This window comes from Nomia melanderi, chromosome 11 (assembly GCF_051020985.1).
Source record: "Nomia melanderi isolate GNS246 chromosome 11, iyNomMela1, whole genome shotgun sequence".
Classification (NCBI taxonomy): Eukaryota; Metazoa; Arthropoda; class Insecta; order Hymenoptera; family Halictidae; genus Nomia; species Nomia melanderi.
Window position 1 is genome coordinate 9,941,309 of NC_135009.1, and position 12,973 is coordinate 9,954,281.

The 12,973-nt window shown below is 44.3% G+C and overlaps 1 protein-coding gene across 1 annotated transcript in view; it reads right to left on the bottom strand.

Annotated features, from left to right (window-relative positions):
* Positions 1-12,973, bottom strand: part of LOC116430549 (uncharacterized) — a 70,821-nt gene that overhangs the window by 15,261 nt on the left and 42,587 nt on the right. The window contains exons 3-5 of the mRNA XM_076372086.1: positions 1,897-1,944; positions 595-1,068; positions 24-305 (exon numbers count right to left, since the gene is read on the bottom strand). Coding sequence (XP_076228201.1) covers positions 24-305; positions 595-1,068; positions 1,897-1,944 — 804 coding nt within the window. The remainder of the gene's footprint in view (positions 1-23; positions 306-594; positions 1,069-1,896; positions 1,945-12,973) is intronic.

A 12,973-nucleotide genomic window follows, 5' to 3' on the forward strand; every position in this document is an offset into this window, starting at 1 on the left:
AGTAAAACGACGAAAATTCTTACCGCACTGATACGTTTCTGGGCAGCATTTCCCTTCTGGCGGAGGCAAAGCGGTGCAATTCTTTCCGTGCGTTTGCATGGGAGTGCCGCAGTTCTGTACAGCGCAAGCGATGTCACCTCGGAAGCAGTAGCAGTGCTGACAAGGCTGCGTCGAGTAGATCAGATCTCCGTCCTCGTAGACCTTGCCTTCGTGGAAGCACTGCGGCGTCACTCCAGGTGCCATCGTGGTGGTCATGATGAGGCCAGGCGTTGGTTCAACTGTCGTTGCAAGATCCTCGTCGTATTCTGTTGAGATTGAACGATTGAAGAACACGTCGCTAATTCTAATGTGAAACTGGGCAGTTTTCAACACTACTTTCAATTTTCCATTGCTTTCATCTTCGAGGATATTATATCCCGAATAACCTGACAGGAATGACGCTATCCTCTATTTAATAAAAATCTATGAACCCCTCTCATTCATCCAAACAAAATTTCGGAACTACTTTCATTACCGTCGAGTGTTGTCAAATGCTTTATCCGATTATAGAGAAAATCAATTACATTATTTCTAACTATTCATAGGAGTACCCACCGCAATTGTACTTGACTGGACAACAAACACCGGGTTGGTACACTGGCCTGCATCCGGCGACACGGAGCGTGCACTCCTGCATGACGCAGGTGGTCCTGTTCCTGATGCAGTAACACAGCTCACAAGGATTCTGTGGGTCGATCGGCAACTGGGCACCGTCCGCGTAGAATCGTTCGTTGACATTGCACCCGTAATTGTCGTGGAAGCCGACCGCGGTGGAACCGGAAGTCGCCGGTGCGGTGGTCGTGGAGGTCAACAGTTGCACGGGCACCTCGGGACAGGTGATTACAGGACAGCACTGGTCGGGACGTTTCTCCACGGTACAATCTTGGCCGATCGCTTTCGTGAAGGGGCAGACCCTCAGGTAGCACATCAGCATCTGATTGTGACACGTGCAGTTCAAGCACGGTTCGTTCGTGACGATCCTGTCGCCCTCGTCGTAGTGCTGGAAGTTGTAGTAACATCCGGCTGTGCCTGTTAATTCAAATATTGATTAGAAACGTGTCTTTCCCCTTTTAACTACGTTGCTCTTAAATAGTATCAACTCTTTGCGGACGAATGTCGACACTTCGGCGAGATGAAATTTTCATATTCGGAAGACGAAGTCGCAAACAAATGATTTAATTGATCAAACAGCAAGAGACCAGCGCGAAGTTTCCTTTTTTTTCTATTGATTAAGCAATTGATAGATAATTTCGCTTCGTCTGTTAAAAGTATTGTACATTTCAAAGAATTTTCGTCCGCAAAGGGTTAAATAGCTACGTTCGTAGTGAGCTAAGAATACGGAGAATGATTTCTTTTTCGTTGCACAATGAATTTATTTGCTAAGTGTAATTTGATTCTATGTTATTTAGGTATCATTTACTGTGATCAACTATGTTTTAGCTTTTTCATTGTAACCCTAAGAAGACAGTTACTGTAGGAAAGTTAATGAACTACAGTAGATTAGTACAATTGTGTTTAGAAGCTTAAAAAGCAGATGGAAGGACTAACGAAATATTGTGAGCTACAATACGAGCTGTCAATATCTTTCAATTTTATGAATATTACACTGTAAGACAGTTAACCCGGTAAGTTCCACGGTTCAATGCAAAGAGAAACAGCTCGGCGTGAACATGTGTCCAACGAGATCTTTATGACACGGTAATCAGCTACCGCTGACGTAGTTACTATTCATCGAAAGGTTTGATTGAACGTCTTGTAAGTATCGTCGAAGCGGCACGTGCCGTTCGATATAATTAACCTCGCGTCGATAGCGTGCATATGAATTGGCGAGATGCAATCAGAGCTGGTGTTACGTACCTCCATTGTATTCCGCTATGTGTGTGCTATCGTGGTCATATACTGGAGCTGTAACAAAGAGAGAACAAACTTTATTATTTCAGAAACTCCGCTTGCATCGGTATGCGTTCTGATACTGACATTTACGAGTTGCGCGCAATAATAATCACATAGATATTACTTACATTCTCAATCAATCTAATAGGAAACACACTATAAATGGACCATAGACCAAACAAAATTATTCAGAACAGTAATTGAACATACAAATACCTAACATTGAAAGAACCTGTCCAGTGGCGCATGTAATAAAAAATTTACAATAAAACACGTGATAATACAACAAATTCAACAAATCCTCAAAACTCAGAGCAACAGAAACAATCTGATTGGATTTTAGACGAGTAACAAGATCCCCGTTCCACTTTCAATTTCTCCAAGCCCCCAACGCAAAGGAACAACAATTCGAATAACATTCGCGTTCGCAGGGGACACAACAGGAAATCTACGTTCACCAATTACATTTGCCAGTTGACGTCAGCGAGTCGCCTAAGTAGACCCCTCTAATACACTGTCAACCGAGACCAGACCGATTCCCCGGTTCGCGTCACAGCGGTGCGGGACTAATCCGGGGAACTCCATTTCCCATGAAATTCGTAGGGAAACGAGTCGTGTCTCTCCGGTGCGCGCAGTTTATCATAGTAATTACCGGCGGGATGCGTGTGTCCGGAGGGTGAACTGGGTGCCTTAACAACGGAGTGAGTCAAAGCGTCATATGGCGCGGGCGTGCGTGGGTGAATTCTCGTTAACACCCTCGCCCCCGGTCGAACGGAATTGTATGCCGAGTGCGCGCAGAATACAGAATCCTCTCTCGTCCCCGTGTCCCTTCGACGGCGTAGACGACGGTGCGGCGCGCCTAGTACCCCGTGAAAACGTGGCCCGAGGCGCGTCCCAGCCTCCTCGACCGGGGAACCCCCCTTTTCTTACGCGAGAGCGCACGGTTTTCGCAATTTCTTTCGGATTCAAAGTGCTCCGGAGAGTTCGATTGTTCGTGAAACGCAGCGCACGACACCCTCCCGCGATATCCAGCCATTCTTTCGCCGCGCACAATGCTCGGCTCCTCTGTCCGCCGATACGATCCTGTCACCCTTCCCTGGCACCGTCGGCGTCGCCGTAGGGAAGTTCTTGCCACCGGGTTTCTTAACCCTTACACTTTGATTTAGCAGAAATGTCTGCTTTCAAGTCGGTTCTCGGTAACAGAATGTTTTCGAGTAAATTGTTTATTTTCGAAGGAAAAGAAGGTATGGAAATTCTACGTGGTTCGGTCGAATTTGTGAGATACGAGGATTGAAAATATTTGAGAGGTCTCTGTATGGTTGCTGATGTAAGGGTTGATGAATGCGGATGATACGGGAATGAGAGTTTGTTGTGTTTCTGTTGTAATGAGTAATATTGGGGAGTGAACTTTTTGAACGATGATAATTATTAGTATGATATTGTACGTACGTCGGTTTGCGAGTGTATGAATTAGAAGTTGAATTAGTTGAATGTATATGAATGGATAAGAGAGAAAAGTTTCTTTGAGGTAACAAGTAATTAACACGATGATGTATGATGTTGCAAGCGGATAATCTTTTTAATTTATGGCAAAGTGTTTACTTCGTAACAGATTTATAATCGTGTTTGCACAGGTATACGTAAAAAATATTGTTTTCCTTGAAGGAGACCGATGGATTAAAGGACACCCAGTATGTCCACAGTGGTAAGGGAACCCTTTGAAGAAGGATATACGATCTTCATTCGGAAAGTTCTTACTTGTACTTTTTCTTCGAAAACCGACCAGGAACTCCTTGAAATGCACAAAACGTCCCTGTACACGGATACGTGCACCGCGAGGCGAAGGATTCGAATGGCCAATGTAATCCTTCCATTGAATGGACAGACCTGGCAGATTTATTACGAGCCGGCGAAGATGCGTAACAAATATTTTCGTGGGCTTTACGAGGTTTCCAAAGAGAATTCGATTTTTTCTTTCCGTAACCAAGTAAATCCGGGACGGTAACAACAAACAAAGTCCAAATAAAAGATTCATTTCCGTAAAAACCACTATAGACAACAAACATATTCCATCTTTCCTCCCTCCCATTCCTCCCTTCTTTCTCCCCCATATATTCCATTTCTCTCCTATCACCAAACAAACACTTCAAGCTCTTTACACAATTCTACACAAAAAAAAATCATCTACGACAAATATAAAACTTAATCCACATAAAAGAATCCCATTCATCCTCCGTTTGTATCTATTAGCCACGCCAAACTGTCCCAGAAAATATCTAACTAGTACGAAAAATAGGACGAGAAAATCTGGAAACAGGCCAATGAGACCGGAATTGCTCAGTCCAGCCATCGAGCGATCTCCTAACAGTGAGACCGTACCTAAATCACACGACGAGCCCCATTCATTACGTCTGTGCGATCGGAAGTCGGGCCGCGACTCGTAGGCGCGAAGTTGAAATGCACGGCGCGTGCGTTTCCGCAAGGTGCTCTCTCCCCGGCGATCGCGGGGACATTCGTTTCCGTACGTGCGCTGCAGCGAGGGGACTCGTACCCATATGCACGTCGAGGAATCAGCATTCCACTGCGCGGTGCACGCAGCCGACGTCGTCGTCGGCGGCAGCGGGGGCGGGCGGAGGTTAGTTTCCCGCGAATTGAATTGTACTGGGAAGAGAGCGCGGGGTCCGTGAATGGAAGGGCCCTATCGTGTCCTCTCGCGAAGTAGGGAGTCCCACGGAACGGCTCGCGCGCAGAGGAGCCCCGGCCAGCCGCGTGCCTCCACGTTACACGGGCCCAGCACGTACGTTGTACGACGCTCCGCCGAGACGATTCTTGTCTTGCGCGGTGCCTGCGCTAAATTATTGCGCCCGTTCGGCCAACAGGCCGGGCTTTATCGAGGTGTCCGTCGGAGCCGCGCGTGATTACAATCTCGGATGACTGCGCCGCGTCCCCGACGGGATTAACGGCGTCCACGCGAATTTACGCGGCTCGCGAGCAACGAGAAGTCAGGCGGTTTCGCCTCTCGCCCTCTTGTCTCGCCCGCCGCTGCCCCGTTACGTTGTCCGCGACGCTCGCAACACCTAACCGAGCAACAGGTGCGAACGGACACGGTTCTCTGCTAGTTCTTTTCGCGTGATCGATTTGTCCGATGCACCGCGGACTTGGGTGATGTCCTTTTCGCTTCTGAAAGCGTGATCGAGGTTTCGAGATGACGCGACTTAGGAGCTATAGTGGTGAATCATAGCAGGAATTTGGGTTCGCTCGAAGGTTGGGAAGTGTGGTCGAGGTTTGCAGATGACACGTTTTGGGAACTGTAAGTAAGAATCGCGATTCGGTCGAATTTTGGGGAGCGTGGTTGAGTTTCGGAGGTGATACGCTTTGGGAACTACAGTGGGGAGCAGGAAGTGGGAATTAGGGTTTGATCGAATTTTGGGAAGCAGGTGGGCACTGGAATGTGAGCTAGGATTTGGTTGGGAAGTACAGTTGGCAAGTAAAATTTCAAACTAGGATTCGATCGATTTAGGAAGTACAATGAAAAATTGGGATTTTTTTGGAACTATAATTGAGAATTACGATCACAAATTAGAACTTGCTCATTTTGAGAGCTACAAGTAGGAACTACAACGAGAACTAGAATTTTCTGATTTTGAGAACTACAGTGGGCAGCTAAAAACTAAAATTAGGATTAGATCGTGATTTATCGTTCGAAACTGCAATAAGAAATTCTTATGAACTTCGGAATCGGTCGCTTCGAAAACCTACAGTTCCCATTCACAAGTGTCAAGGAAGAACTCTTCCTCCCAATCAATCCGAGCGGCGATCGATAAATCGCACGGAGGAAATTGACAGGTGTAACGGTACCGTTCCTCGCGGCAACTTCGGCTCGTTACCACTCCGAAGAAGAAAGTTTCCAGTTCCCCGATCATTGAAATCGCCTGGCAATTAATCAGGGACGAAGAAACCGGCCGCCTTATCGCCGGCAACAATAAACGCGATCTCGCCTCGAGCGCACCGGCAAAAATCCCGGCGCAATTTGCATGAACGGTAATCGAGGTCGGGGCTCGTGATTATGTAAGTCAATGTTCCTCGATTACGGGCTGCCCTTTTCTCCGCGGCCTTCGCTGACGTTGTAACGTTGCTCGAGGAGAGAGCGAGAGGGACAGACAGCGGCACGATGAATGTTAAAGGAAAGGAGAGAGGCGAGCGAGAGCAAACGCGTCGCGTTATGAAATCATTCCCGGCGGCCTTGCCTCGCGAAAGTTCATTACCATCAACCGCACACGCTCCGATGAGCAGCTGGCTCCCGGCTCGCCGCCGCCGCGGCGCGTATCGCGTGCACGAAATTCTGCACTGCGAGGCCTCCAAGGTCGCGGTTTACCTGCCACCGCAACCACCGCTGTGGAATCCAATGATGCGACCAAAAACCTGAATCATTCTTTCTTCGACTGAAGAAGCTTGCTACCATTGCACCACGAAATGTCGGGAGCTTTTAATGCCTTGGTTGGCGAAGAGTGTTTCGATTGTAGTGGCGGACGTTTAAAACTTTGTCTGCTACTTTACTTGAATTTCGGTGACACCATTTTTTACGTGAACTTATATAGTATTTTTCTTGGTAAACTGTCGAACCAACTGAATGTTGTGGATTGTATAGAATGTAAGAAAGATAGAGCAAGGGTTTCAAAGAATCTGGACTTTTAGTTTCTGTTAACTGTTTCGATTGCATAGGAGTTTTGATGAGTGTTACTTAGTGTTAGTGCGTTGTATTTTTGTTAATCAATAACGCGATAGAAGAGTTACCAATTACGAAAGGTTTCTAACAATCAAGCCGAATAACCTGAAGTAAACGATTTTCGTGAGAGAGTATTATAACCTACGATTTATCTGATTACTTCCAAGGTTTCGAACAAACAGAAATCTATATTAATATCTCGGAAACATTGAAGAAGCCATTTTACATACGGTGCAACTGAAAAATAGCCTAGGTCGTTATACTAGAATAAACTGCCCGCTTTACCCCGATATCGAGAAGATAAGTTCCTCCTCCGTCCGATAACGGAAGTATCTAAATAACGCGTACAATGCAATATCCGATACGGACGTAATAAAGATTCGTCCGCCTGTCGCTACCGCGCAATTCGCGTTGAACGTCTGAGCATCTTATCTGCCGTTGCTTACTCGGTACGTCGTTCCGCTATGTATTTACCAGTTTCTAGGAGACAACGATTGCGTGAATGATAAACGGTTATCGGCGGCGCGAAGGGAAGGAGAAATAGAACTGTTCGTCCGGTGTAGATCGGAAAGTATACGGCGTTCACGGACTGGCAGCAGTCAATGTCAATGTCACTGGTATCGGGGCATGTTACGTTGGAGAGAAGTCGACCGACCGGTTCTGCCGTAACACGTCAGCGCGCGTTGCCCGGCGATGCAATGCGCCGCCACTATTTCGAGGACAATCATAAATTAATTTCTATTTCCAATCGAGTTCATTGCCGTCCGCTATATTACGGGATACCTTCCAGCGTAGATCAATCAACGGCTCGACGAGCGTTGCGGGACCCGATGACAAACTGGAAATCCTTATCGGCCGGTGAAATGGCGGACCTTTTATTACTCTCCTCCTGTAGAATGCGGATAGTTCGTGGAAAAGAGGAACGTATGATGCATTAAAATTAAATGGCTCTTATGTCATCCGCGAGATTATAATTGGAATTTCTGCGCACGATCGTGCGAAGGTGTCGTCCTTTTTTTAATGAAGCCGGGACGGGAACGGCGGTTTCAAATATTTGTGTTTAATATAGCCTCGCTAATTCAGCGAATGACGCGGGGCGATTGGAAAACAGATTCGAAGAAGAATTTCTTCTGCACACGTTTGTATTCGGATTTTTATTGGTTTGTTATTTGTAGCAACGGGAACAAAAGCGATTAAGGATTGACGATTAGTTTTCTTGTATTGAAGTTCGTCGATGAACTGATTTTATGTGTCGATGAATGAGAGAACTTTCTGATCAGTATAATAAATGAGGGGATTGCCTTTTGTACGCTGTTTATCGTTGGATCACTTGGTTAAGCCGTTTGAAACATTGAAATCAGTTTTTATGAACTATAAAATGATATGTGAACTTATACAATAAATTAATCTTGCCGATGGTGTGTAATTTGAGTATTATTGACACCGCACAATTGAAATACTTTACGACAACCCTACATACCGTTACAGCCTAATTAGAACAGATTGATCATCCTGTTATAATCGATAATAGCCAGTGTAAGCACCTAGTTTCATTGTTATGTCGTTTTATTGTAATCATTAAAGACTCATGGAAAATATTAACCTGTACCTGACATCATAATTAGTGGAACATGCAATATCTAATGCAATTTACGGTTATTCGATCGTAATTAATAAAACATTAAATCCTGCCGTACTTAAGGAAAAATGTTTTACACGAACCTCTTCATTTGTAGATAATTTCTCGTAAAAAGGAACAAAGTTTTCCATTTAGACCTGTAGTCATTAGCGAACGACAGGAAGCAATGTTACTAAATATAGCAGAACTTGTACCGATTCATCAAGTATTACTTATCAGCTCGTTTAGTATTCTGAAAACTTGATCGTTCATACACAAAGTTAATATCCTGTGATTAATACGTTTAATGTGAGGTCGATATTACATACCGAGTGTGTAATGTGCTTTGAGTAGTTTGAAATCTGCATAAGTATCTATGGAGAATAATCTGAGAATAATAGACACAACAAAATTACACAATTACACATGTTCACCTAGAGACGAACAAGTTGTACCAAGTAATTACCCCCTCAAACCAGAAAAAATTGCATTTGAGACAAGTTTTGAATAACAAATAGTTTCGTCAACCCCTCTCCATACAACATCGACTCAGTCTCGTGGGAAACTTCTCAAACGAAAGTTCCTTCAATCAAACGTCACTCAATTCATTTGGTTTCGAACGAAATACTATTTCCCTATCATTAATCCTTAGCACTCCCGAAGTTTTCCACTGGAAACACTGAATATTTTCTAACGAGAAGCAGACGACATTTTCTGAACTCCACTTAACGAAAAATCGAATATACATTAAGAAATGTAACTATTTTCTTCCAACACTTCATATATTGACGCGTTAAACAGAATTTAATATGAAACACCAAACCTTACAATTCTCCTGTGTCAAATCCTATGCTAATTACTATGTTCCAAATTACAAGTAAACTCAAACGAATTGGGAATCTTTCTTTGTTTTCTGGTTAATTATTAAGCACAAGGTTATTTTAGCGAGTCATCAGGGAAATCATAGATCAAGGTGTTAAGAGAATTGTATTGGTAGAATGGAAATGGGACACCCTGTGTATAAAGTGTCGGCAAGTATATTCAGCGTTGAAATGGCGTTTTGCAAGAGGACGGCGCAACGATTTGAAAAGATGGGGATCTCAGGGGATTCCGTGGTTGCGCAATGCCCGGCAGGAATTAACACAATTATTTAAACCGTGTCACGGCGGAGTTGCACCCACGCGTCCCGTTATACCCTTCGTCGGTTGACCGCCGCTGACCTCGCCACCTCTGTAAAGTAGTCTAGAAAGCGATGAGAAGGATGAGAGAAGGGAAGAACAGAGGGAACACGCGAGAGTCCTCTCGCCAGGCGCACATATAGTACCGCTCGCAACGGATCCTTCCTGCGGCCACCCGATTTTACGAGGATCCCTATCCTACTTTCCCATTTATCCTCGTTTACCGCCTGCTTCCTTCGTTAAACGGATTTTCTCGCGCGACTGGCAAATACTGGCTGCATAAATCTTGGTGTAATTCAATATGCCGGGCAGCCAATGCTATTCCTTTCCTCGAATGCATTTTTATGCATGTTAACCCTTTGCACTCGAAAGTTTTCCACTTTATGGAACGCGTCGCAGAAATTTATAGATCACGTTAGAGAAATATTCAACATTCTCTGATCAGATGTAGACATTCTTCGAAAGCAACTTAATGGGATATCGTACATAAATTAAGGAAAAAAGATATTCTATTTGAATGGTTTATGGACGGATTATTGGATTATTGTGCACAGTGCATCGTTTTGTTGTGTCAAATCCAGCGGCGAATCAGTGCTTCCCTAGTGCAAAGGGTTAATACGTATTTGCATTTTTCGGAGTGGATGTTTTATTCAGGAGAAGACGAGTTCGGGAAACTGAGAATAGTTTATATTCAATGTGGCTCAAGATTCTAATTTTCTTCTGTGTCTGCTGTTTCGAATTTCGCTCTTGACGATTCGTGGTAGTAGCTTTCAAAAGAAGGAATCTAAAGACATTTCAACAATGTCTCCTCTTAGAGCGATTTTCAAGCGTAACCGAAGGGGAAGTCGAGCCGGGGAGTTTCGCTTCAAAGTCTCCGTGGTAACGGAGTAGCAGTAGGAATTTAAAAATATTCAGCTGCAGGGAAAGTAACATCACTGCGTTTGTTATTTTCTGTAACGTTATCTTCTTTAAAACGAGTGAAACTGTATCTCGTCACTTGTTTTACTTTATTTCACTTTCCTTTACTCTATTTTACTTTATCTTACTTCATCACATTCATTTATTTCATTTCATTTATATTCTGCTTTATCCATTTCCGTTGGCTCACCGCAAAATAATCGAAAAGTGCCATTGCCTGCCCACGAGCACGATCAACGGTCCAAAAGCTCGGAGCACAGATCAATGTCCTCCGATTTTTGCGTGTCCTCTCGAGCGTACTCCGGCCGGGGTTACGCAAGAGACGCAAAAAATAAGGCGTTAGGAAAACAAGCTAATTATGCGGGAGTGTTTGCACAACCACGGTGCCCGTGTACCCACGCTAATGGGACTCGGACCGCTACGTTTACTTTACCGCTCCTTTACACGTCCCGAATTTTAAGCACCGTACGAATTCGCCGCACCACGCGCTGCGAACCGGCCGCGGCGGCTCGCAGTCGATGTTAGACCGCACGGTGATCAATTATTGCTATAACCGGGGACAATGAACACGGCAAACACGAGTATAAACTCTCCTCGCGAGCAAACAGACGCTCGAACAAGTATCGTTTGCTGGGCAAACGCACGCAACTCGGATGTACCGTTCAAATTAATTCGATTTTAATTACGTGGCAGCGGTATTTGCGATTAATTTTCGGCGATTGAAATACTGCGATGCTTCGGTATTAATCTATCGGTGTTTATCGACAGCTAAATGGGAATTTTCATATTTTTAGCAAATCGATTTAACTCGTTAGCCTTCAACGGCGAGTCGGATTAGCGATCGAGGGTTTTAATTGGATTCTACGATTGGTAACGTTGTTTGGTTCACATAAATCCGAAGGATATACTGTTTGGTTACAAATATTTCATTCCCTTCATTCCTCTTTTGCCGAAAAACAGTTAATAGCAAAATAAACATTGGAAGTGTAATTATCGAATGAATCGTGAGGTAATTTCTTTAATAACATACGCAATAACCTAGATTCAAAACTCTTCTACACCTCCTCGCGAAGATCGTTGGGTTCTTCTTAAACACTTAACCCGAATCTTCTATTAGAATCTCCCAAATGTCAAAGTTTCAAGGAACAAAAATCGCATAAAAGAATAACAAAGAATGATAAACAGAAGAAATGCTTCAGAAAAAAGTTGTAAGGTATAGACCTAAACATGTAGGGGTTATATTTCTCTTACATTATAGAAATACTATAAAATTGTTTCAACTCCAACGTTACATAAATAGAGAAGCGGAATTTATTTGCACAAAATTGTTGTTTCAAATGAAAATCATTCTGTATAGCAAGGACAACTTAGCAACACATTGGTAACCCTCAATTATGCGAATCCCTCATGCGAATAGTCGAATTTTCGGGGTTTCGTCCACAGGTGATCGTACTACGCGTCGAGCCGAAAATTCGGGACGAGAATCGAGACGTTGATTGGTCCGAGTGGTTATTCGACGGTTTCAGGAAGTAACGCTCGACTGGCATCGACCAGGGCCCTGACATGCCTGGCCGGGTCTCGACGGCCATTCGAAGATAACGACACTTTGGCCGGCATTAAGGCATAAATATGGAACGTCCCGCGGGTCAGGTGCGACGACGTGGACCGTAAGTGGGCAACGGTGGTGAGGTACGCGGTCAGTGACATCCCGATGGGCAGGCCGCATCTTCAGGGCTTACAGGTTTGACCAGAATGCACAGTATCACGTGGATGCAGGCAAGTAAGCAAGTAAGAGAACCGCTATTCGTGCAGCTGTGTGCCTCGCCGGGGACAAGGAGATTTTTTCTTCTCGGGCGTAGATCGCCCCTTCCGCGAGAATTTCGTAATCTGGTTCTGCCGCGGACCGAAAGAAATCGATTGTACGTCCACTTTTTGCCGAACCTCGATCGCCTTCCGCGTCGCGGTCGGGCGTCCGCCGGGAGACGATTTCTGGAACGGTGAATTTACGACTCGAGGAGGATCGGAAGAGGGTCGGTCGAATTTCACCCTCCGCGATTTATAGTAAAACTACCGAGCGATTCATGTGATTCGTACGTATTTAGAAAAATGATAAGGGTACCTTTGTTTTCATTTTTATTCGTATTTGTTGCAATAAAGCCTTATGAAGAGGTGTCGGACTCGCGATGAAGATTTTAACGCGTTGAATGCCGCGCGATTCTAAGGTGCAGAATATGCGAAAAGAAAAAAATACAATATTGAACTATTTAACTGCGTTGTTATTATCGCAGGTTTGTTTTGCTGAATGTCACCGTATTAGGTAGAGTTGTTTACAATATAGGAATGTTTTCAAATGATCATCGTTTAATTAAGGAAGTTGCAGTAATCGAATTTGGGCGGGAGTCACCGGTGACCGCCATGGCATTCAACGTGTTAACCCTAATCGTACCACGTGTTTTTATAGCGATATACGACGATGTGACTCTCAGTCACTTGTGAGAATAAAGGGAATGATTAAAATGTTATTGTTTTTGTTTATAGGGCCCAAATTGTAAAAGCCCAAAGAAACTTTTGGAAGTGCAATATGAAATAATTAAAGAATTT